Source organism: Coloeus monedula (genome assembly GCF_965178545.1).
Source record: "Coloeus monedula genome assembly, chromosome: 5".
Classification (NCBI taxonomy): Eukaryota; Metazoa; Chordata; class Aves; order Passeriformes; family Corvidae; genus Coloeus; species Coloeus monedula.
The window spans coordinates 46803304-46829500 of NC_138785.1; the positions used below are offsets into that span (position 1 = coordinate 46803304).

Here is a 26197-nt window from a genome sequence, read left to right on the forward strand (position 1 = left end):
TGAGGGAAACCTTCCTGTAGTATACCAAGTAACTCATAAATGCCTTGTAGACTTCCAGTGAAACTAGGTTCTTGTTGGGTAGTAAATATGTGCTTGAGTGAGCTGCAGTACAGTGTGTCAGTTGTTCTTGGGCTTGAGTCTGTCAGTACTGTCTACAAGGTGTTAAAGTGCACAGTAATGCGAGCTCTGCGAGGAATTTCTGTCAAGACAAAGTAGTTGTGCCAAGAGTACCATAAGATTTGCTGAACAAACGCTGCTCATGTTGATTGCAGTGCTGTTTTTTCTAGTGTTAAAAAAACCTGTACAGGATAATCCATAACTGCTGCAGTTTTCATTTGTGCCTGTTTCTCTAACTATTAAAATGATGAGCTGTTGATAAACAGCAGCTGAATGCTAGTGACTTTCCAGAATCTAAGATATGTTTGATAGTGAGAAGAAAAGCAAACTGGGATAAGCAAATGTGTGTCTCAGTTCAAAGTTTCTGGAAACCTTTGTGCTTATTTTGCAATGCGGATAGTAGAAGTGGTAGAGAGGAATTTCTTTCCTTGCAGATCACTAATCAGAGGGTGGCTTGTTTCTGTCCTCTTTCAGAAATCGAGGCCAAGGAAGCTTGTGACTGGCTGCGGGCTGCTGGGTTCCCACAGTATGCGCAGCTTTATGAAGGTAGGCACCTGAACTCGATCCTCCCCCAGCAACTTTTGGACAAGAAGATGTCATATTCACCAATAAATGAGATTCAGGGGCACAACTGAAGTTCCAGTACATACCATGACTTTTAGGGACTGGTCTGCTCTCTGCTATCCACCACACACATAGGTGTACCAAACCCAATGAGACTCTGAAGCACTCAAGAGTTTTGAACTGTTTTCAGGTTTTTCTTTTAGTGTGAATCTTCCAAACATCATCATAGAACAAATGTAAATGTTAGTACAGTGATACGTTCCCTCTGGTTGGAACAGAAAGGAACGTAGTCATCCACTACTACATGCCCAGTCTTGAAGAAATAAAAAAGCTGTGTCCAGCTCCACTGGCCAACTCTCCTAATGGAACAGTAGTAGGGAATTCTGCATATGCATGGGTACATCTGTGTGCCTCATGATTCCCAAGTCCTGTGTGTTTTTTCAGAACGATTTGGGTCAGAGATAGACACAGGCTTACTATGAGGGGAAAAAGAACATACAAGCTGTTGTTGCACAGAAGCTCCTCAGAGGAGTGGCTACCTCCTGCAGACACTTGTCCTTCTCTGGGATGAATTCACTCTGTGTGTCTGCTTTAGTTTTGCTCAATTAGAACTGTTGTCTTTGCTGCCTCTCCAACCTGCTAGAAACCTGCAGGTTTGGCATACATTTCTTACACTCCGATGCAGAGTAGCATGCAGAAGTTTGTTTTAAAGTGTGATATCCTTTTTATGTATCTATATTATTGTTCAGAATTTTCCCCCACACCACTTAAAATTACTTTCATTGTAGTGCAATTATTGTGCACTCTTAACTGCCTCTTCATTTTTACAAAGCAAAATCCAGCTGCTGCTTGTAAGAACGAGCATAGAAAGTTTGTTATTTACAGTGAATAACTGCTGAAAATTACAGCAAATGCTGAGCTGACCTTCTTGAAAAATGATCTTGTTGAGCTTTGATTTGCAGCTGCATTGGCAATACGAGATCATCATAGCACTTTCAAAAGCAGCACTTGGCAAGACTTTCCTTTGCCTGTTCAGAAATTAAATTTCCTTTTATTTTTTCTTTTTTTCCTTCCTTCTTGTTTTTTTGTGTTCTCATGGAGATGCCAAGGTTTTCTTGGGATATGGAGCTGTAACTGTACCTCCAGTCTTCATTACAACTGAGGCAAAACTTTCAGCTGATTATGTGGGTTTGTGGGTTTTTTATTATACTGAGTCATAAATCCCCTAATAAATTACTTGCGTTCAGAAAACATTGCCCTACCTAGAGATTCTAAACTTACATGAAGTTTCTATTGTAACAGCATGTCCTGTCTAACATCAAAAGGACCACAGAGGTGAGAGAGAAGCTGTGAGAGCAAGGCCAGCCATACCCATTGAAAGGACAGCTGTCCTTACTGAAAAACAATATACCATTGTCCTGTGCAAGCCCCCCTGGCAGCAGCAACAACAAAGCCAGCAGTAGCATAGATTAACTGTTAAAAAAATGGTCTTATGCAGACTATCAACTTCTTTCAAGTCACCTCCTTCACTTAAGTTCTCCCACGTTCTCTTGTGGGCATGCTAAGATACAACTTTCCCAGTGGAAAAACTTACATCAGCAGTGCTAAAAAATACCAGTTGAATGTGCTCACCCTCTTTACTTGTACTTTCTACTTAAAATAGTGACGGGGAGACCTGTGAATCATTTGGGTATCGTACAAGAGTTCTGAGAAGTCACCTATGTGGGTTGTTCCCACACAGAGCACATTTGATATGGGAGATTAATCAGTGAACCTTTGTCAGTTGCTTTGCTAAAACCACAGTTTTCTGTAGAAAATACAGAATTCCTAGCATTTTGCAGAATTTGAATTCCTGAGGCAATTGTGGAAGCTGTGGATACCCTGTCCCTGGAAGTGTTCAAGGGCAGGTTGGACAGCTCTTAGGGAAACCTGATCTAATCAAAGGTGTCCCTGTCCATAGCAGGGGGCTTGGAACTAAATGAACTTTAAGGTCCTTCCAACACAAACCATTCTATAGTGCTATGAAAATGAGGATGTAGAACTCGTTTCTGTTGTTATAGAAAATTAATTAATTTCATAGAATTAATATAGTTCATTTTCTGTTAGTATAGAAAATATCTTTCTAGAAATTAATATCAGTCTTAATTCTTTTCCTCATTTCAGCTCATTCTTCCCAGTCTCCAGAAATTAAAAAATTCACAGGAAGTTACTGGGATCAAGAAAATTGTATGCAACTGCAGCAGTCTGTTCATAGATTGACCTTGTATTTCTGTGTGCCCTGAACAACCAGCAGCTTTGGGTGGGAGTTTTAGCTGTGCAAGGAATGCCAGATCAGGACCTGTATGACAGTCAGGAATCTGTGGAGTACAGTAAATAATATATATGTGTGTGCTGCTTCAGAGCTGAAGTAAATTTTCAGTTCTCTGCCAACATTGTTTCCTCCCCCTCACTCTCCCAGTTGTTTACCCAAATAATCTCCTAAGGAAAGGAGGCAGTATGGTCTCCACGCAGCTTGGCTTGCTTTCATTTCAAGCCGTATCTCATTAATGTATCAGTGTCAGACTTTTAAGTAGCTTGATTAACAGCTAAGGAGATTAAAGGCGCTTTTTTTTTCATTCTTTCAGAGTTTTGGGATTTACTGACCTTTGTTCTTTAATGTGAGATATTAGTACTTTGATGGAGATTGCACATTTATTTTAAATAAAGCTAGCCTGAATTAGTTTGCACTTCTGATGTCTGATAGGGAAGCTTGCATTTGCCTTTTTCTGTCTCCCATTGTTTCATCTCTGCTTTAACAGTTTTTCCTCTATTCTGTATATGAACTTTCAGTTATCAAGGCTGCATGTCAAAAATTTGTAGATGAAAAGGAAGCACCTCTGGCATTTGAGGCGATAGCATGTGTTTACCTAAAAAGTACCAATCACTGGCATCTTGATGAGCTCAACTGAAGGCAGCTGGTTGTTTGAAATAACGCATCACTGGGAATAAGTGTCACTTTGATTCCATCTGTTTCTTTTCCTACAGATCTCCTTTTTCCAATTGACATTGCTCTAGTCAAGCGAGAGCATGACTTTCTGGACAGAGATGCTATTGAGGCATTATGCAGGTAAGTGAATAAAAATCACACTGTGTTTTGAAACAAAACCCTTCCTGAGTAATAGAAAGTACCTGGAAAAAGCGCAACAAAAAAAGACACAGAAAAGTTTGTGGTTTTCATTACAATACTTCATTGGGCTAAGTGATGTTTGGGGATCTTATTTTAAAAAAAAAGTTGGGAGGAGGGTAGCAGGAATCTTTGTGAAAGGGATTTCATAGGCATATTTTTTATTATTCTTCTTTGTTTGCTTTCCTTCCTAATTCCCAAATTAGTTAGGCATGTGAAAGTAGAACTGTGCTGGCTATAGCCATCTGCACACACAACTGCAGCACCAATTCCCACACAGGAATTGGGTTTTGGGAACAGTGTTAGCAAAGCGATGCTGGTGCACTCCATCACTCTCTTACCTTGGTGGACAGCTGTGTATACAAACAAAATGCTGTGTATACAAAGTGCTCTATATACAAACCCTCATGCTGGCCTCAGTGCATCACCCTGTGTAACATGGGTATGGCTGAAAGGGATAATGTAAGGGAATCTAATAGTTTATCACTACTCCAAAGACAGGCCTGCCCTCAGCCACATGCTCACATTAACTTATCTTTGTTGTTTATGGGCTCTTTCCACAAACCAGTTCAACTGGCTCACCCCACAAAAAGAGTCTTGATAGTCCTTTCCTGGGTCAGTAAAGTAAATCAGTGGAAAAGCATAATGAAGTTCACAGTAAGTGTGAAGAATGGGGCAGGACCCCACAGCCAGCTGCAGAAGCAGGAGAAGGGGTAGGTAGAGAAAAAGAGAGCAAGACTTGCTGGTGTCTAGCAGGGTTTTTTTACAGAACTACAGCCCCAGCATTACCAGTTTGGTCATAAAAGCAATCACAATGGCCCCATCTGACACCAGCTAACATTAATCCATCCATCAGTTACCTCCTCTAGTGTGAGTCCACAATCTTAAATGGCAAAAGAAAAAAGCTTTAACTTCTCATATCTTCTCATACCTAGAAATAAGTGCAGTTTTATGGCCCCATCCTTCAGTATGGCAGCTTTCCAAACTGCCTGCAAAATGAATGCTTTTGGATACTGCATACATGGTGTCTGCAACTCTAAATGTCAGTAATTCTAATGAATTACAAAACCCTTTTAAGAATAGCTTTAAGTTAATAGTGTTCTCATGCCATCACTGCCATACTTGGAGGGGAAAGAGAGGGACTGGAATTTAAAGTTCTTCGGAAATATTTACAGGATTTTCAAACTAAGAAAACAGATTTCATTGTCCAGTCATTAGGAGGGGAAAAATCTCATTAATGTTAAATTCATGCAAGATGTGCCTTACTTAAGTGTGGTACATCTATTCCACCAATATTTAAATATGATCTGTTGGTCTACTTATTTGTGTTCCCTGGAACTTGTGAAGTGAATGAACAGAAAGTACAGCAATGAGAATAAATGCTGATTCCCAGAAGCATGGTCGTCCCTCACCAGGAAAACAAAATACAGTCAAGGCAGCATATTTTGCATTTGGTGCTCACCTCCAAGAATACTTTTTAACCCGGGATTAATTAATTATACAGGGAAAAAAAGGTAGCAGATTTTTTCTCTGATGAAAGTAGCAATGTGCACTCCATATCTCTGAGATTTGCTGTTAATATGATACATAAAAACAGCACTTTTTCTGAACACCAAGGAAAGTAAAAAGATCTGTGTCCAATGGAAGTACACATTGTAAATTTTCTAATAAAAGTGAGAAAACCAAAATTATACATGTATATAGTTGTTTTGTGAACATAAGAATCCTGTAATAATGCTACTGATTGTAAAATAACAGATTTTTATTTTCAGATTGTTTTCTGTGTAATGTGCATGTGTAATATTTATATGTAAGAATCCACTGGTCTTACTGTAGCTTGAGACAAAGATTTTAAGGGTTGAACTGTATCATTCTGAAGCCTGTGGCTTGCACATCAGAGTTATCTTTTACAAAATGACTTTAAAACTGACACTGAAGTATCTCCAGAAACATTCAGATACCACCTCAAAATAAAATTGAAGTAATTCAGTTAAGCACCTCAGATGTCTGAATTTGGCCTTTTACCTTGTGTGTTAGACAAAAGCAGTACATTATCACAACATTTTCACCTTTAGGGTTTTTTTTCTGCACCTCCTTGTTTAATTTTGCAAAGCCCACTAAAAACCGTGGAGAAGAACATCGTTTGGAATGCTGCCTTTCTGCCTGCAGCCTGGGTTTATTTTGACTCATGCTACGGTCAGTGTGTAAACAGGAAAGGGGTTTGCTCAGTAAAGACTTTGAACAGTTTCACAACTGTAAGTCTATCACCATTTCTTGACTGAAAATCAGAATACTTTGGGAGTTATTTGCACTTTCAGCACAGAGCCAAGTGAATGCTGTACACAGTGGATGGTAACAAAATAAGTAAGTGGTCTGTGCTGAGAATCTGTTTTTCTATGTAACAGCCAGTGTTTCCCAGAATTTCTAATTACCTTGTTCTGATAACTGCATGTGAAATAATTGTATTAAAAAAGACTGTAGAAATCACAGTGACAGGGATTTCTTTTTTAAGTTTGAAGCATTTTAAATGATAGTTTACATCTGTACAGTATTGTTAATTATCATTTAATAATCTTATTAATGTAAGCAGGAAAATTAAGCTAACTTTAACTCACCCCACTATGTTTTTTATGGAAAATGTTTCAAGTGGAAAGGGGGTTGAGACTTGAACTACAGAGATAGCATATGGCACTCAGTAACAGATGGTTAAGAAATGTCATTTAGTGATCTTACCATGAAATGCAGGGTTAAAAATCTAAGAGTGATGACCCTATTTTAATTTTCTTGGATGCTTTCTTAGTGACTGTGCAAACCAGTGCTGGCCTTGCTTTCTTAGGACTTTATGTAGATTAATGACTGGGAATTTATCTCCAGCAGATAACTGGCAGCATCATGTGCTGATGAAACTAAGTACTGAAACATGCTTATCCTAGAGGTTGTTGCTAAGTACAAAATACATAGCAAACCATGATGGAAATCCTTTCAAATCTCCTTATGCATAGCTAGGAAACGGTTACCCTATATATGCAAGAGGTTTCTTAAATCTTTTATCATCAGGACTTCTCATCCAAGAAATTGGTTGTAATGTATTCACTGTTTGTATCATTTGGTCTGTGGAGAGCTGGCCTCCTTTGCAGAACCACATGCAGATGAACCCCAGGAGCCAAAGTAGAGGCTGTCCACTGAGACAAGAAGTGTGATCAGTTAGTTACAGGTATAATGGAGCTGGAATTTGCTCTATAAGCGGAATTATGAATTTAGGTCCATCAAGAAAATATTTTAAACTTTAGAGCTAGATTACACAGTTCCTCAAATTCAAAATTATAATTTAAAATGCATAAATCTAGTATTCTGCATTGCTACTACCACTTTATTTGGGTGCGTGGGTGAGAACTTCTGTTAATAAGAACAAAATTAATTACCTGGGGTTATACCCAACATAGAACTGACTAGTTCCTAGTTTAAAAAAGACTTCATGTCATAAACCCACATTTTAATTTAGAAGTTAGCTGTTCACACTACAGTTTTTCATAGTGAATATCTCATTCAGTCTGCCTCTCTTAAAAGAAGTTCAGGCTAAATTAGTTTGGCCATTTCTGAGGAGAAGACTAGTAAAAATGCTTTCTGAGAGAAGCTCCAGTGTCTCATGTTTTGGGTGCAGCAGGTTCAGGCTGCCAGTGTGATTACCACTCAGGGCTGACTTGGGGTCTAGGACGGAGAGGCAAGTTCTGCTGCCTTGGTCATCCTCAGGAGGAAGGGGTTTGCAGAGCTGGGGTGAAGGAGAGTGAGAGCTGAGGTAGGAGTCCATAGACAGTGAGGAAAAGTGATGTCTTGGAGATAGAATGCTCCATGGGAGTAACATAACATCTGGATGTGAAGATGTATAGAGAGGGCTGGCTCAAAGACATTTCTCTAAATGATGGGAAAGAATATTATCTTGTCATCCAGACAGTCATCTAGAGAGTGGCCAGGGTAGGAGGCATAGTCAAAATTGAGATTGAGACAGCCAGACAGTGAAAGTGGCTGTAACTGCTGTCTGCAGCAATCCTGCCCTTTCCCTCCCTCTCCCATCTTGTCTTCAGAAAGGTGTCACTGAGACAGGTTTGGGCAGAATAAGATGGAGCTAAAGAATGAGGCAGGTCTGCTGACTGTCAGTAAGGAAATGATAAGTGAACTTATACCTGGGAGTGGAGTTAACAAAGGAGAAGTTCCAGACCCAGAAGAGAAAATTGTGGTTTATTAACAGGCATCAATTTGATGAGAAGATCTGTTGAAAGTTAATGTGAGCTTATATGCTTAAAAAGTATTGCAAAGCATATGTGAAGGTTAGTGACAGTTGTATAGGTAAATCTCATCCTGACAAACTAAACTTTGTAAGCTCAGCTTTGCTGACTCACTAATGTGTTTGGAAGGCAATTTTGCATATTGCACTGTGTTTTCAGTGGTGTGTAGTTCAAGGACCTCGGCACTCCTGAATTTGAGCAAAAGTTGAAGCCGGACGTGTGATGTATATAATGGAAGTTGCCGACCTGAGACAATTGCTGGAGAGATTTAGATTTCAAAAGGGAAACTGGTTTGGAGATGCATCCATGTCAAATATGTAACAGAGACTTTATTTACCTCACAGCTGTTGAATTTAACCTCACTCATTGGGGGTTACCTTATCTTGCCTTCATACTAATTTTTGTGAGGAGTGTGTCAGGAGAGTTCTTTTTAAAATACCCTCTGTGACAATAAAGGTCTTTGCTCTACCCTTTTCCACCTATTTCAGGGGTTTTAGTTGAGTAGGAGAGAAGTCTGGGGATGTAATCCTTGTGAAATCAGAGATTGTCTTTATTAGTGGTCAGACAGGCTGGAGCTAGATAAAGCCTGATCCAGGGATTCAGTGGTAACTTCTCTCTGCATAAGCCAAAGGTTGCAACACTGTGAAATTTGTAAATTATTACACAATATAGAACTGAAACCAGTTTAATGTTTCCTGGTCTTGAGGTCCAGGACTTGAGAGGAGAATGTGTTTATAGCAGAGATGGAGGCAGCTTTCTGATGCTTGTGTGGCCTCTTGAAAAAAACCAAACAGTTTTTTGTGTAGCATGTAGATGGGACATTCACCCTTCACCCACACCGTAAATACAATTCCTCTGAATTCACTGGACTTGTGCATATGCCCACCAGCTGCAGCCAGCAGGCCTGAACCTTTTGCCTTCTAAATTCAGAACAAAGATGAAATCTGAATAAAAAGGAGAGATCTGGATAACTTTTCTAACCTGCCACTGCCCTACTATTTGACCTGTGGCAATTATTCCTGTTTCCCTTCTTCTCTGCTGTGTTATGGCTGGGTCTAATTATAGATCAAACTGCCTTTTCTTTTTTACTTCATGGCTTGCAGCAAAAGCATCAGTAGCAGCTTTCCCATATTCTTTGATGGCTTCAGGATCGGGCCCTGTGTAAATACCATCTGCAGCCAATCCTGTGCATAAAAGGCAAGGGAAAAGAAAAGAAACTAGTAATTCTCCCTGTGCATACATTTTCTCCATTCAAGTACAAGCTTCATGAATCTGAGAAAATTCATTTGAAGCAATAGGGCACATCAGCGTTTCTTTTCTTTTTTAGTTTTTCAAAACTGCAGATACAGGCTCTTCTTCTCACTTTGCTCAGATGAATTATTATGTGAAAATTACATAACTTCCTTTGGAATGAATAAGGCTTTTTAAAGCTCAGCTTTGCTGCTGTTGAATTTGGGCTGTGGTCCAGTTAAAGGAAAGGGGTGGCCCTGCTCCTGTGCCGCCTTCCTGCACACACAACTCTTCACGCAGCTCAGGGGAAATTCAACTCCAAGAAATATTGAAAGATTGGTTTTCCGCTCAGTTAGTTTAGCTCATCCAACCCACAGTACAATCTCATGAGCAAAAGTATTGACACGGGACTAAACCATCACTTCCATGAAGCTGCTGCTTCAGTTTTTCTACCTTCTCCATTCTGCCCAGCCTGTTTCTTCCTTTTGCCTTGCCATAGCACTGGCAGTTCTCTGACCACACTCTACCAGTACAGATTTTAGCTGAAGCATGTCCTTGGAGCAGTTTCTGGGGAGGCAAGGACATGGAGAAGGGCAGGAGACCACAGCAGCCTGCATTTAGCTGCGCTTAACCTGCCTTGGAGCTGTGTCACGAATAGCGCTGACTTTTGCTGTGTTTTAAGCTGCCTGTGCTCGGCCTTGCACACTGAATGTCTGGGAAAGAGCGGAGAAGACAGAAAATTTTTTGGTTGTTTTAGGGATACCTACCAGATCATTAGCTCATTGAGGAATAGAGGAATGCTCATATGTATTCATACAGTACTTCAAGATATGCATCCAGACTGCTGTCATATTACACAAGGAGGCTGGTTAGCTATTGCTGCTGCAGCAATTAATTTTTGTTTAAATTTTAGTCCTTCAGAAAAATATTTTTATATGAAAGAGGCTTTCCATTTAGAAAGCAGAAATTGGGTCTGTGTTCTGGTTGGTTTTTCTTTAAACTGACAAGTTGTCTTGTCCCAGGACTGTATTGAAAATAATCATTATTCAAAAAAAAAAAAAGCATCTAGTAAGTGGAAAATAAGTTTTCCTCTGGGAAATTTCAGCTAATAAAGTACAATTTTTAAAGCAGCATGCTTTTTTAAATATAGTCACATGTTTACAGTGTCAAATTGGAAGACTCTTCTGTTATTTTTAGTCTGTCAAGGTTGACTGTTTCAGGGTTTGGATGTCTGCTATTTAGAACAAATGTAATTACTACAATTCGTAGGATGTGATATACTTCTCAACTTAGTCCAAATTTCCATTAACTTTTCTTTACTTTGGTTCAGGTAATTGCAACAAATAGTCATCCATCGCTCCCTCTGAAGTTAGAGTACAGCCAAATGTAATGGGTTAATAGTTAAGTAAATTAGGGCTCTAATTGCAACTCTGCTTGTGGCTATTTGTATGCAGAGCAGTTTGGGGACAGCCTTCACAAAAGCTTTGAACTGGAATAGCCTGTGTCAAAACACTGGAGTATTCTCTTAATATGGTTTCCTTTGCTCTTTGCAGGCGCTTAAATACTTTAAACAAATGTGCAGTGATGAAGCTAGAAATTAGTCCCCACAGGAAAAGGGTAAGTTCATTTAATGTCTTCTGTTACAGCATTGTGTGTTAATAAAACTGAAAAATAACATCTAGCAGATTGTTTAGCTTCAGTTTAGGATTACACCTGAGTAGAACCTGGCAAGGACACAGTAAAAAAGTAAAAAATCTTCTTACATTTCTTCTTGTGTTGTCACTGAGTGAAAGCTGCAGGGCTTGGCAGCGGGTAAATGTTGTCTAGCAAACTTTTCCCTGGGATGCTGCTTTCAGTGTGAAAGGCACTGGAGTTCTCTGCCAGTGAGGTTGTTGGTGTTGGAGCCTATTGCCTGCACTCAGACAAGACTGTATAGAGTAGGCTTGGTGGCCATGGTGAGCTGACCTTAATGTTAGACGACTGTCTTTGATCTCATCTTCAGTTTTGGTTCTCTGCCATCATGTTAGAATTGTATTTTATTGTGATGTAGGCAGGATCAATTAGACTGTGCTTGGCCTGCAAAGGAAAGGATTAGGCACGTTGCTTCCTTTCCAATATCTTTTCAGAATACAACAACTACCTTTTCAGAAAGTTTGCATGTTTCCAGGGAGCTCAGCAGGAATTAGAAGTGTTTCCTGAATCTTCAGGATTCCTGTGGAGCAGGGTGAGAAATAAGAGAGCATCTACTGTAACTTCAGTAAGGTAGTACCGACTTGCTAATAAGGTACCACTCAATAGCTGTCTTAAAACTATGTGTGTGTCCTAGTAGGGATCAGTAATTGATACTGTCCCCTGGGATATGACAACTGCAGATAAAGATGACTGAGTTAAGGCAATACAATGCTGCCCTACCCTTAACAAGAATGCATACAAATGCTCTGAGGTTGTTTACCAGGAATTAATCCCCTCTTTCCCTATCTGTTTGAGGTATGTTGGAAAGAGCATCCAGGCTCCAGAAGATAACACTCTGAGGGCAGCATATGTAAGAACGCCTTAAAAGTAGGGGTAGGCAGCTGGATTACCATTTATGACCACCAGAAGATTTCTCATCCTTGTTCCTGAACCTTGCTAACACTGGAATGATCAGTGTTGGTATTAGAGGTCAGACCAGACCTGACTTCAGGTCCAAACCTCAGATCTTCCAGAGTCTGGATGTTACCTTTTGTTTCAGTCCTTCCTGAATTTCATTCACCAGCCATGTTCTGGCAGATGGACTTGGAGCCTATTCCCTTTTGCTATTGATGTCAATAAATTCAGTACTTTAAAGCTTTTTAGTACTAGGGAAAAATTGTGCTGCCAGAAACATATGTTTCTTTATGTTTCTACTGACTTCTTTGCAAATTAAAATCACTTTATTGCACTTTTTTTTCTTCCAATCAAATCTCATTCACCACCAAACCATCATTATCCACTGGCTGTTTCAGTGTCTTTTTTCCTTCTGAAAACTTTAAATGAGCAAGCTAGAATTCTTGAGTTTTCATCTGAGTCATGGACAGAAGTAGTTTGCAGTAGCTGGGAAACAAAGAAAATGATGCTTGCTCTGTGTCTCGTGTATTTGGTCATAAAGAAATAAATACAGTATTTCACTTATTTTCCTGAGTTGCTGAAATGTCCTATTAAAAAAAAAAAAAAGAAAGAAAAGAAAAACTAGGAGGTGATCAGGATCTGAAGTATGCATACATAAACTACTTGAAATATGAATGATTTACTTGTTTTTCAGAGAATAAATGTTTGTATTCCTGGCACACAAATAGTTACAGTTTGGGGTATGCATATGTGTTTGTTTTTAAATTAAAGCAAATTAAACAAATGAAGTGAAATTCATGGAACTGGGTGGCAATTACTCTAAACACCAAAGATTATTTTGTGGTTTCATGGTGTTATATTAAAATATCTTCACTGGTTTTATTTTTCCGATGTGAAAATTTCCATATATTTAGAAGACCAAATATATCAGGATCATTCCCTTTCAGTATTTAGATGAAAAGATTGTAGGCGTAATTGATGTATGTGTAATTGTACTCGAAGCATTACTCATACATCAAACATGTTATTTACAATTTACTTACGTGCTTCACTGTCAGTGAGCTCTTGCTGCTCGCTATCTACTTGTGTTAAAGTTTGCCTGAAGCTAGCCTGAATTCACAGGACATTCTTAAAATGTTAGCTGCTAGCCTGTGGGAGGAAGAGTGGACCAGGTAAGAGCCTGGAGCCATCACACTCTTGCAGTGCAAGGGCTTCTTTTTGCTGTCTCATTAGTCACAGTGAGGAGGCTGTTCAGTTCCCAAATGGGTAAGGAATTAAGCCACTAAAATTCAGAATGTATGAGAAACATCTCGTAATTGCAAAGAGGAGTATAAACATATAGCCACTATCAACAAAGTGTAGCTTTGGAGAGAGTCCAGAGGGACCCCAACCTCTGACTGACTCCAGTTTAAAATGTTATGCATGCCAGGAATTTCCATTGATGTGAGGGCTATCCACTGTGACCAATTAATTAAAAGTCTATGGATACTAGGGTTTTTAAAATAGAACAATTTAAAGTAGATTGTATTGTTTGTTTCTTTTTATGAACGGAGTATCTTTTGTATTTAAAAACCATTAAAATATATTGCCTGTACCATGTTATCTTTTCCCGTGACAGGCTTTATGGCCTAATCTTCCTCTCCCTGAAGTAAAAGACTGTTTTCACTTTAAATTCAGTGAGAACAAGGTCATGCTTAAAGCAGTTTAGTGGACACTGTATTTAAATGCAACCACCTTTGCTGTTATAGCAGTTTGCAAGCAATACTTTCAGGGTTCTTCTTTGCAGAGTGAAGATTCAGATGAAGATGAACCTTGTGCAATAAGTGGCAAATGGACTTTTCAGAGGGACAGCAAGAGGTGGTCAAGGCTTGAAGAGTTTGATGTCTTCCCTCCAAAACCGGACTTGAATATCCCATCCCCAGAAGCTCCTCATCTTACGAACGCTGCAAGCCACGAGAGCGTGCTCACAGACCTCAGCGAACGCCAGGAGGTGGCTTCTATTCTGAGCATCAGCAGCACCAGCAGCCACCAACCAACCCTGCAGAGCGAGGCGTCTACCACCAGGACAAACTCAGTAGTGAGCGTTTGTTCATCGAGCAATTTTGTAGCCAACGATGACTCATTCAGCAGCCTGCCCTCACCCAGGGAACTGAACTTCAGCTTCAACACAAAAGCCAATGAGAAGAATGCCAAGTCCAAGACAAAGAGCCTGCTCAAGAGAATGGAGAGTCTTAAAATCAAGAGTTCTCACCATGGCAAGAGCAAAGCTCCTTCAAAGCTTGGCCTGATTATTAGTGGGCCAATCCTGCAGGAGGGCATGGATGAAGATAAGCTGAAACAACTTAACTGCGTGGAGATTTCTGCCCTCAATGGCAATCACATCAACTTCCCTATGGTACGAAAGAGGAGCGTCTCCAATTCCACCCAGACCAGCAGCAGCAGTAGTCAGTCTGAGACGAGCAGTGCTGTCAGCACACCCAGTCCTGTCACACGAACACGCAGCCTCAGTGCCTACAACAAAAGGGTGGGCATGTACCTGGAAGGCTTTGACCCCTTCAATCAGTCAACGTTCAGTGATGTGATGGAGCAGAACTTCAAGAACCGGGGCAGTTTTGCGGAAGACACCGTGTTTTTTATCCCTGAGGATCATAAGCCTGGCACTTTTCCCAAAGCACTCTCCAATGGCAACTTCTCCCCAACAGAAAGCAACACCTCTGTTAACTGGAGGACAGGGAGCTTCCATGGACATGGCCACCTCACCCTCCGGAGGGAAAACAGTGGCGACAGCTCCAAAGAGCTAGGCATGGGAAAAAGGCGCAACTCCTCCAGTTCGGTGAGCAGCCGCCTGAGTATTTACGACAACGTGCCAGGTTCGATCCTGTATTCCAGTACAAGTGACCTGGCTGACCTCGAAAATGAAGACATATTCCCAGAACTAGATGACATCCTATACCATGTCAAAGGGATGCAGAGAATAGTGAACCAGTGGTCAGAGAAGTTCTCAGATGAAGGGGACTCTGACTCAGCACTCGACTCCATCTCCCCATGTCCTTCCTCTCCAAAGCAGATTCACCTTGATGTAGATAATGATCGAAGAACACCAAGTGACCTCGACAGTACAGGGAATTCACTGAATGAAACGGAAGAGCCCACAGGGATCCAGGACAGGAGAGACTCTGGGGTGGGTGCATCGCTGACACGGTCCAGCAGGTGAGACCATGAGCACTGGGACTTGGGGTGGCCTGGGAATGTCCCCTCCAGACCAAGTGGCTCTATAGTAGCTGCACCACACTTAGTTAAGGTGCAGTAGAAGCTGTGGCCATTCAAGCACACGTGTTGTTCCATTGCTTCCCAAAACCATTATGGGGAAGGGAAGTATTTGTGCAAGACTTTGTGGTTCCTACAATTCATAGTTGTATGTTTGTATGTTGAGCTTGAGTTGTCATTGAAAAAGCAGTGTTAAGGCAGCTTTGGGGCACAATAATTCTTCAAACTGAAATGGTGCATGGGAGGGGAGGGCCATCAGGTAGGATTAATCACTTTTTACGTTGGCTAGGAGAACCAAGAATAAGTGTGTTCTGGTTTGTGTCAGTCTGCAGTAAAAGCCTTGACTTTTAGACTATTTCAAAAAATTGCATTTTTCAGTAGCAGGCTGTTTCTAATAGCATGCTAGGGCACTAAATCTGTGGGGAAAATGAGGCTTGTTTACTTTCTCTTGATCACTGTAGCACAGTGGGAGACTGGGGGAGTTCTAGTGGCCTCCAGATTCTGCTGGGAGTTTTACAACAGGATGGATGACTGTATTTTGTATTGTGAGTAGAGCAAGGATTTTAATTCTTTCTAGCTTTGTTTCCAGTTTTCCTTAAAAGTGGTGCAAATCATTTAGTCATCTACAGCTGCTTGTATAGACTTAAAAGGACTTTTAGAAGTGCAGAGTTCCTATTTGATGCGTCTTAAAAATTCATGCCATTTTTTCTTAATGGAGTTTTTTGATTCCCATTGCCATAATACTGAAAGGACTTCGGGAGAAGGGTGTTGGAGCCCTTGGAGGATATCTGATAGGCCAAGGCTGTGTAGCTAGCACTGAGCTGTGGGTCAGCTCAGAGTACACATTCCCATCTGAAGCACATGCACATGCTGCATCACACCAGGTGAGGCAGAAACACTGCTGGCTGATGCCTGTGAAATCTCAGAAGAATGCAGCTGCCAAGGGCAGGGATCTCAGTGGTACACTTGTGGTAATTCCTGCACGTGTCTTGCAGAGACATTTCAGTAACCTGCCCTTTCTCTGTCTCCCATCTTCTCCACAGGCACAAGCTAAGGTGGCACAGCTTCCAGAGTTCCCACCGGCCCAGCCTAAGCTCGGCATCACTGCAGATCAACTGCCAGTCTGTGGCACAGATGAACCTGCTGCAGAAGTACTCTCTCCTGAAGCTGACTGCTCTCCTGGAGAAGTACACACCTTCCAACAAGCATGGTTTCAGCTGGTAAGGACACAGCACTGTGTATAGAGAGCCCAGCTATGCAAGCATGACAGTTGTGCTTGTCCCAAGCAACTTTTGGAAAGATGCAATGAATCCCTCCAATCCCTCTTTTTCCATATTTGCACTTCTTCCTCCAGCCTGTGCTGACAGTGATTTGTAATTTCCTAAGATGGGGCTAAAATCACTAACCCTTTACATAAATGTAATCCTATAAGACTTGAGAGATGTGTTTATGGGGACATGTGGGGGAACCAAAGCAAATGAAGTACAGACCAGCTTTCTAAATGGGAAGATGTTCAGTATCTATAGCAAAAGAAGGACCACTTGTTTATTGAGGCAGTTAGCAAGCAGTGGCATAAATTGCTGCCAATCTTAACTTTTCTTCAGTTATTCTTAAATATTTGCATTATTCCCTTCACATAATTATGTAATTAAATAATGTAAATTTCTCTTAATTCTAGTATCTCACTAGTCAAAATTTTTTTCCCCTTTTTAAGGCACTATAAATCAGTTAGCTTGCAAAAGAGATGGAGAGAAGAATACAGGTTGGGAGAACCATGGAGTTTTTTGTAGGCAGCAATTTCTGCTGTGGCCAGGTGTTTGTAACCCAGTTTAGTATTTTTTATCAGAAGAATGAAATAGAAAGCACTTTTATTACTGTATCTGCAGTACAGCCTGTGTAACCTTCAGGATGCAATGGACGCAAATAAAATTTTTCTTGTCCCTACCACAGGCCAGCCTCCTCCCTTCCCCAGGAGTCATAGAGAGTATTTAGCTTTGGCATCAAAGTACCTCCTGTTCAAAGGCTGTTATTATGTCAGTCTTTCTAAATACAGAAGTTGTTTGTTCTGAAAGACAGAAATAAGTATTGACCAGTTATCCCTGCATGCTTCAGATTCTCAGTGGAGATCGCAATGTGTTTTTTCACATTCCATTGGCATGTTTTTTGACAAAGCAAGTATTATTCATACATGTATCAATAATGCTCTAAACTTAACTCTATGGCAACACAAATTGGTTCTGTTTTACTATGTAACAGATTAGTCAGCTGTAAACCCAATGCACTGTTTGTATAGCAGTACTATATGTTAAAATGTTAAATGTCTCCCTGTTTTCAGTGCTACTGTGTCCTGTTAGTTGTCACACTGGATATTAACTTTCCTCCCTGTTTAGGAAAATGACCTCAATATTTTCACATTTTTGTGCCTTTTTTTTCCCCTTTATGAAACCAATACTCTGGGGGACCCAGGGGTAAATCATTCTTTTGTGTTTAGTAACTTTTTCCTTGGAGTCATAAGCAGATGGAAAGGCCTCTCATTGAAACTGGAGTGGGAGGTGGGGGTAACAAAAGTCACCGGCTAACAAGGAGGGGGGTCCCTCAAAAGGGTTGTTTATAGAGCTGAAATTTTTAGCTGACAAACTCAAATGTATTACATCAGTTTCCTGCTGTTCTGCACACTGGTGGGTGGTGGACCCAGTTTGAGGACTTTGCAGAACAAGTAGTTGACATACAAAAGCTCATTGTTCAAATGCCCATCTTTCCTGAAACCTAAAGAAGCAGTGTTATAAGGGGTCACTGACCGCAAGATTTATTTTGACTCTTTTGCAATTCAATCTGGCCCCTGCAGTTTTACCCTGTAGCTTTCGTTCTCCTAACATTGATGGAGTAGCACCACATTAATACTTAGAGGCAGCATACTGCCCCAAATGTCAAGCCTTTCTCTTAGAGAAACTCTTGTTTTCTTTCCTCTCACCCTTTCCAGCCCTGAATGGATTAGCTAATTTATACTGTCACCATTGTTCATGTCACTAAAAGTGTTTCACTTACTCTCTGAATTACTGGAAATACAGAAAATAAATAGTCAACAGAGGTTTAATTTAATGTGTCATTCCCTTTGCTTAAATAGGGCAGTACCAAAATTTATGAAAAGAATAAAGGTGCCAGACTATAAAGACCGAAATGTCTTTGGAGTACCACTGCAAGTGAATGTGCAGCGCACGGGGCAGCCTCTTCCCCAGAGCATTCAGCAAGCCATGCGATATCTCCGCAACCACTGTCTGGATCAGGTGCGTTTTGCTAGGCTCTTATTCCACATGCATGCACCACCCAAAGCACAGCTTTCCATTGGTTTTTATTGTTCCTGGGTCAGACTGAAAAAGGTAGACTCAAAACAGGACAAAACAGATAATTAATTCATGGAAAGCTTTCCACAAAATTAGAACCCATACTTAAGCTAAAGAGCATGCTTGGATTTCAGATTTTCTGGATTCATTATAAATGTATTTACTGTTATATGTATATATAGGTTGGACTGTTTAGGAAATCTGGAGTCAAATCAAGAATTCAGGCTTTACGTCAAATGAACGAGAGTTCCACAGACAGCGTCAACTACGAAGGCCAGTCTGCCTATGATGTAGCAGACATGTTAAAGCAATTCTTCCGTGATCTCCCTGAGCCTCTCATGACCAACAAACTCTCCGAGACCTTCTTACAGATATACCAATGTAAGTAGTGAGACTTCTGCAGCAGACCGCAAATGGTCGTTTGTGTAGCAAGGGTGGAACTTTGTAACACTGATGCTCTGGGCACTACACGTGTGTCCTATGTTGGCCTTTGCCTTTCTCCAGTGACTGTCACAGTTCAGGCTGCCTCATAAGGAATGGATTTTTTGTATGTTAGTTTTGTAACAATTTATAGTACAAGTTCTTTTAATTTCACCTTTCTCTCTAGTTCAGGAACAAATATAAATCTTCCATCACTTGCTCTAAATTTTCTTCTCTTCTTTGACCACACTTGATATTATGGTTTGAAAATAAGCCTTATCTAATGTGGCTAAGTAGACAAGCAGAGGAAACACTACATGAAGAGAGTTTGGGGCTTTTGAGGGGATTGGCAAGGCTACCAAAAATTTTTGTTTTCTTATAATTCATTTTCTGCTATCCTTCACCTCAACTGTTTAAAAAGAACCTCTAAGTGGTAAGCTTTTCTATTACCGACTTGTAGCTACTTTAAAGTACCATAAACACAAGTGTTCAGAGTAAATCACATAAAAAATGGAGTTTATCAATGCTTGTGAAAAAGAAATAATTTCAAAAAGGTCACAGGAGTTTCCTTCAGAGCTCCATGGGTGGAGATGATGTTTTAAAATATCATACAGACCATTTTTTCAGTGCACGCTTTTGTTTGTGTGTTTGGATTCCCAAGCAGGTTTATGGAGAAAATTAATCAGGCTCTCCACTGCCATGCATATTAAACAGCAGCCCTGTGGGTTTAGAGCCAAAAAAAGTTTGACAGAGCATTGCAGGAATATCTGTTCCTTTCCTTTTGCAGGCGGTAGGTCTGAGGAATTCCCAGAGGTGGTCGGGAAGTATTATCTCTCTGTAAAGCAAAGAGCCTTAAAACAGCTGTAAATTTTGCTTCCCTGCAAACGGCAAAATTTCCCTTTGCTTTGGTGCTATGCACCAGGCTGCACACTGGAATGCATGGGGCTTAAATGTGCTTTGAGCTGATTGAGAGGAGAGCATGGAAAACAGAGGATTTTTGCTTATAACTGCTTTCTAAACTTACTTGCTAGCCTTACAAAGTTGCTGAAGCCCAAAGCAAATATCAGTTAAATATCTGGGGAGTACCATGTGTATTATGAGACATGCAGTGAGGGTGGTGGGCTGCTGATGATGATATAAATGCTCCAGGACACAGACTCTGATGTTGTCTTCAGAGGTGGCTTATTGGAAATCCCTTTATAAGAAGCAGATCTGGTCTGGGTTATTTCATTTTCTGTTCCTTTCAAGTTTGGAGGAGAAAGCTTATATAAAAGACACATCAAATTTTTCCAATGGCTGTTTGTTGTTCGTAACCAAGGAGCTGTTTAATGGTATGGGGCTTCACAGCGTTGACTTTCTTTTTCCACCACATGACTTTGAATGATCTGCTCAATAAAGTAACCCTCTGTGTTCAGTAAAGCACTTTCTGGATATTTTATGACATCACTGCTGAAAAGGTTTGCTAGCTAATTTATTTAATTAATTTACCTATTCTAAAATGCATTCATGTTTTAAATTTCTTTGCAAGCCAAAGAACTTCTAAATTGGCTGAACTCTGTTTGCTTGTTCCCTGCCTGACTCCAGGCTTCTGTCCTTTTAGTGCATCTGTGGGAGCATGTAGCTGTTGAAGCTAAATCTAAAATTAACTCTGGCCTAGGCACAGCTTCTTGCTTGCATTTCTTGTGAGGCAGGAAATAGCTGAGGGTAGTTAAACTAGTGGGTTAAAAAAAATTCCTTCATGTTTCCTACAAATGGTATGCATCCTGAAGGAAATCACTTCAAACTCGAGTCAAATATTTGAAGCTGGAGTTTGCTTTGGGATGTATTCATGCTGTGTGTGTGGAAAATCAATGGGCTGATGAGAGAATTACTAATATTATGCAGATGTGCCAAAGGATCAGCGTCTCCAGGCTATCAAGGCTGCCATTATGCTTTTACCTGACGAGAACAGGGAGGTCCTCCAGATTCTTCTCTATTTCCTGAGTGATGTCACAGCTGCAGTGAAGGAAAACCAGATGACACCAACAAACCTGGCTGTCTGCTTAGCACCTTCCCTCTTCCACTTGAACACTCTCAAAAGAGAGAATTCTTCCCCAAGGTACGTTTCTGGGAGCAGGGCTCACTGGTCCCATAGCACAGCTGGCAGGATGTGCAACAGGCACAGTCTAGGATTGATCCTGTCAGCTGTGATCACCTCGGACACCTCAGAGAGCACCGGCTGTAGAACAGTTATGAGATCCTACCTTTTGCTGGAGATTTGTTAAAATATAAACAAGTTCATAAGATGGAAAAAAATAGGGGTAGAAGGAGGGAATTCCAAAGAACAGGTTTAGAAAGAGTAGCAAGAGAAGTTGGCAACACTATGCCATTATTTGGTACCAGGCAGCATTGCTCTAAATTACCAATTACTCTAAATTTGGGAATTCTACTGTTTTCTTCCCAAAAATGTCTCTTGTTCTGCAACAAATAACTGGATTTGTGTATGTGTGTATGTGTGCTCTTTTCCCCTGTGAAGGGTGATGCAAAGAAAACCAAGCCTGGGAAAACCCGATCAAAAGGACCTAAATGAAAATCTGGCTGCAACCCAAGGGCTAGCTCATATGATTGCTGAATGCAAGAAACTCTTTCAGGTAAAACACCTGTTTACAAAACTGATGGGTGGAATATTGATCAACATGTCTTAGATCTGCTGTATAATGGAAAGCTAGGAATGTCTCTTTATTTTAATGGAGTTTAGCACACGATAAGTAGCTTTTTAAAAACCTTTGCATCCTGATCTGTGGGCATACATGAATTAGAAGTGGTGCCAGAAGAGAAGAGAGTTGTTCTGTTGGCACTGGTGCTCTAAAGTCAGGAGGCAGTTGTGGGGTTTGGCACATTTTTGTTGCATCCGAACACTTGAAATACGTTTTCAAGATTTTATTGCGCAGCCATGAGGGTCTGTGAACCTCAGCTCTAATTACAAAGCAAGAAGCTATTTCCAGGAATTTCAGTGCTCATTTTATACTTAAATTCCCAAGAGTTAGCAAGACAGGCCACAAAAGCATCCTGGAATGTAACACTGTCAAACCATAGGTTGAAGGGTCTGTAGGAACTAAAGCACGCTCCCTCTAGGGCCTGCGTTGGAGAACCAGACAAGCCGAGTCCTGGCTTTCCTCACAGTCATCAAATCTTTTCAGAGCCCTCAATTGAAGACGTGCCTGTCTCTTTTCTTGCAGCTGACAACTGTTCCCTTCTTCCTTCAGTTTGCAGGATAAACTGTGCTGTGGGAATGAATCTAGTTGTGTAGTAAAGGGGGATACTCTACAGAATAAAATAAGACACCCCATAAAAGAGAGACTAATTTAAATCAAACTCACAAACATAATTTTGGCATTTCTGCTTATTGATTGCTCAACCTGACACATGCACATCCCATCACTTACAAAACTAACATACACAGCTCCCTGTGGCTATTGGACTGCCAGACTAACACAGTGATCTGGGGAGAGAGCTGCAAGAGGATGATTTCACCCTTGTCATCCCTCAGATACCTGAAGAAATGAGCAGGGGTCGGAACTCGTACACAGAGCAGGACCTGCGTCCCCTCAGCCTGGAGGAGCTCCGGGGCAGCAGTAGCAACACTGAGCCCTCCGACTACCACTGCTACCTCCAGGACTGCGTGGATGACTTACTCAAGGAGATGAAGGAGAAGTTTAAAGGCTGGGTCAGCTGCTCCACATCAGAGCAAGCAGACCTGGCATACAAGAAGGTATGCACCCTGTCACTCACACCACAGCTCTGGGTCTTAGCTCACTTGTGACATAAGATATTATAGAAGGTTTAGTACACATCTTTACTTTGCAGATAGATGTTAGGAAAAAAATCTTAATCTTTTGATGCAGTTGCACATCATATAAAAACACTGTTGTCTTTCAGCAGTAGCTTGCTAACATGCACTGATTTGTGTTCTTCTGTTTATCCAGCCCAGGAATGTTAACTGTATTGAATTTACACGCCTTCACTCACACATGCAAAGCCTTAACAAGCTGAGTCACTATGCAGGCAGTAGGAAGTTTCTCATCTCTGATCTTGTACAGCTCAGAAATAGCAGATGGAGAAGTGTTTCAACAAAATTTTTAAAAAATAAACTTGAAAAAGAAAGTGTAAGGAAGAGGAAAACTAAGGAGTCTGCTAATTTTCCCCAGGTATGTGAAGGTCCCCCACTCCGATTATGGAAAACTACCATTGAAATCTCAGCTACACCAGAGGATGTTTTAAATCGTTTACTTAAAGAGCAGCATCTTTGGGATGAAGATCTTATAGAGTCAAAAGTAATTGAGCCTTTGGATAGCCAGACAGATATATACCAGTATGTCCAGAACAGCATGGCACCTCATCCAGCCAGGGACTTTGTAGTCTTAAGGTAAGACTTTCATATGCAATGATGTTTATATCCTACACATATGACAGCCTTGACTATTTCTTTATAATGTCAGCTATACTGGTAAATATCTATTTGTGCCTAATTTGAATTCTTATTAGATGTTTGCATTACTGTTTGTCAAATAAAAGATTTTTGGTTTTCTTCTTTTTTCTTAGAACATGGAGGACAAACTTCCCCAAAGGAGCTTGTGTGCTACTAGCAACCTCAGTGGACCACGACCGGGCACCCATGGCAGGTGTTAGAGTCAATGTGCTTCTGTCGAGGTATCTGATTGAGCCCTGCGGGTCAGGAAAATCGAAACTTACCTACATGTGCAGAATTGATTTAAGGTAGGAAATCCCACTTTGGAGGTGGTAAATTTTCTTGTATAGTTTCAGTGTGGTCAGTGGAAAACTTAGACAGTTCAACAGACTTTAGCTTGGCCAGTAGAACATCCTTCTCAAAGACAAGCACACAGGTCTCTGAGATGCCACAGAAAGTTGGCTTCAGAGCACATCTGGCAGCAGGTATAGTTTGTTTCATTAGAAGCCTCCAGTATGTGCTCCACCATCACTATTGATATACAACCCCACCCCTTCCTCTGACAGTCATATCTGCATGCAAGGACATGTTAATTTTAATATTAGGGTAGTAAAGAGGACCAGGTTGTCACAAAACTTTCTATAACTTTCCCTTACTGTGGCAAACTTGGTTTTGAGCAAATCTATATATTAGTACGGTTGAGCTGCGCAGTAAGCAGCACTAAGGAGATTTCCTAGTCAGGCATTTAACCAGCCAGATACATATTTGATTGTGACTAAGAAAATACATAAAGTCTCTGATACCTTTCTTTTCATTACTTTTTCCTGCGCGCAACAGGGGCCACATGCCAGACTGGTACACCAAGTCTTTCGGACACTTGTGTGCATCAGAAGTTGTTAAGATACGAGACTCTTTCAGTCAGCAGAGTCCTGAGAGCAAGGAAGTAAAATCCAGGTGACTACTGAAGAGGAACGGCCATGTGCTCCACACCTCAGCAACGTAGACATTACCCAAAACTGAGACCTGCGCGCTGCAGACCAGACCTGTGCTCCATCTACAAGTCGTGTCGTGAAGGGATGACAGCGTGAGAACTTGACTGTGAGCATTACTATAGGACTGTGGCCATACCATACACTTTAAAGCTGCTTCCTGTCTGTGTAAGGTCTATAGTGTAGGCCTCGACTGGAATACATAGGAGAACTGTGCAAAAAATAAAAATTTTAAAAAAAAAAGTCTATTAGATGGTTTGAATTGCTTCTGAGAAGCAAATTTCTTTAAATGCAAAATATATTATGAAATATGGTGAAGGCTCATCATTCCCATGTGAAATACTTAGCTTTATGTACATACTCATGTCATTTTATTTGTAGTGCATTGAGGGACTGGTGTATCCACTGGAATAGTTGGTACTCTTCAATATGTTCTCACTGAGATAAGCAGAGAAAGGTTTGCACAGAGATTAAAGTGTGAATGAGTGTGATAATGATTGAAAGGATAGAAGAAGTCGAACTTGAAATGTGTCTGGTACACTGATAGGCAACCAGAATGGATTTTAGTATGCTGGATACAGTTCAACCTTGAATGGGACTCCCCTGTGGACCAGGAGTAGCCATCCTTCAAATGTGCTAGTTGTGCCTTTTCCTCAGCTCTAAGCTTGTTGAAAACCCTAAGCAGATGTTACAAGAGGCTTGCTTCAGCTACTGTCCACTCCTTATCCAGATGATCTTTTAGGAGTGATGACCAATTCTATAGCAAATTTAAGTAAATATACTTTTGAGCAAAGTAACAGCTTAGAAATGAAATGCCTGCAACAGTGAGGAGAGCCAATAACATCAGTCGTTTAAAAAAACCCAAAATGTCTGTTGCTTTTACTCCTACCTGCATTATCTATAGGTGTTTTAATGAGCTTTTATATATTTTATTGTATTCTAATGGCTCAAGAGGAAAAAAGTCAACACTGGAGTTGTGGTGACAGGAGGTGGCAGGACTCCTGCAGTAGCAGCTGGGGTGACTTGGCTAGGGAGGGTCACACAAGCTCTTTCCCTTACTCTCCCTCCTGTGCCTGTTTTCCTAAAAGCTGCATGTTAAGGTGAACAGAACCTGCATGTGAGCAGTTTGGAGGGTTATATTAGGGGCCAGAAAGGAGGGAGGGTGCAGTTTTGTCTTTGGTTTTGTTTTGTTTTAAACCCTTTGGGATATTTCCCCCTTCTTGAGAATCAGCTTGTATGAACTGTAGGAAGTCCTGAGGTCCTCTGGAAAGATGTCTTTCTGTAGGTTTTACTGTAAAGGTAAAGATTTGTTTTCAAGGTGCAGTATTAAGTGATAAATGTATTTTGTGGCTAGGGTATGAATGAGTTGCAAGATGGAATCTTGACTGAGACTTTTTTACCATTGTCAGTATTATTTTAAGCTTTTTGATGAAGATTTTTTTTTATAATGGCAAATAATGTAGTACTTCCAGTAACAATGTTCCTCATGAGTAGGAAAATCTTGTATATTCTTCTACATCAAACACTTCTGAATTTGTAAAATTGTATGTTGTACATACCATTCTATTGTAAACATGTATACTTGCCCACAGTGTACTGTCAAACATAGATTAAGCATGATAAAGATTATTTAAAATATACCTGTATTTATACCTCAGATATTCTTTTTGGGTTTTTGTACCTCAAGTATGTTTTCTATTGTAAATGTGCTTTACATGAGTATGATCTACGCGAGAGAAAGGAAAATGTTTAACTTGCTATAGATGTCTGTACAGAATATACTCAATAAG

General features: G+C 40.6%; 1 protein-coding gene across 1 annotated transcript in view; it reads left to right on the plus strand.

Moving 5' to 3' along the window:
• The window catches only part of DLC1 (DLC1 Rho GTPase activating protein), a gene marked incomplete at its 5' end in the record, with an annotated part of 203640 nt that extends 177504 nt beyond the window's left edge, over nucleotides 1-26136 (plus strand). The window contains 13 exons of the mRNA XM_082282373.1: nucleotides 592-663; nucleotides 3706-3787; nucleotides 10911-10974; nucleotides 13730-15153; nucleotides 16254-16430; nucleotides 18335-18494; nucleotides 18734-18932; nucleotides 20856-21069; nucleotides 21487-21601; nucleotides 22501-22722; nucleotides 23159-23376; nucleotides 23553-23726; nucleotides 24256-26136. Coding sequence (XP_082138499.1) covers nucleotides 592-663; nucleotides 3706-3787; nucleotides 10911-10974; nucleotides 13730-15153; nucleotides 16254-16430; nucleotides 18335-18494; nucleotides 18734-18932; nucleotides 20856-21069; nucleotides 21487-21601; nucleotides 22501-22722; nucleotides 23159-23376; nucleotides 23553-23726; nucleotides 24256-24376 — 3242 coding nt within the window. The 3' untranslated portion in view covers nucleotides 24377-26136. The remainder of the gene's footprint in view (nucleotides 1-591; nucleotides 664-3705; nucleotides 3788-10910; nucleotides 10975-13729; nucleotides 15154-16253; nucleotides 16431-18334; nucleotides 18495-18733; nucleotides 18933-20855; nucleotides 21070-21486; nucleotides 21602-22500; nucleotides 22723-23158; nucleotides 23377-23552; nucleotides 23727-24255) is intronic.
• Between the last annotated feature and the right edge of the window lie 61 nt (nucleotides 26137-26197).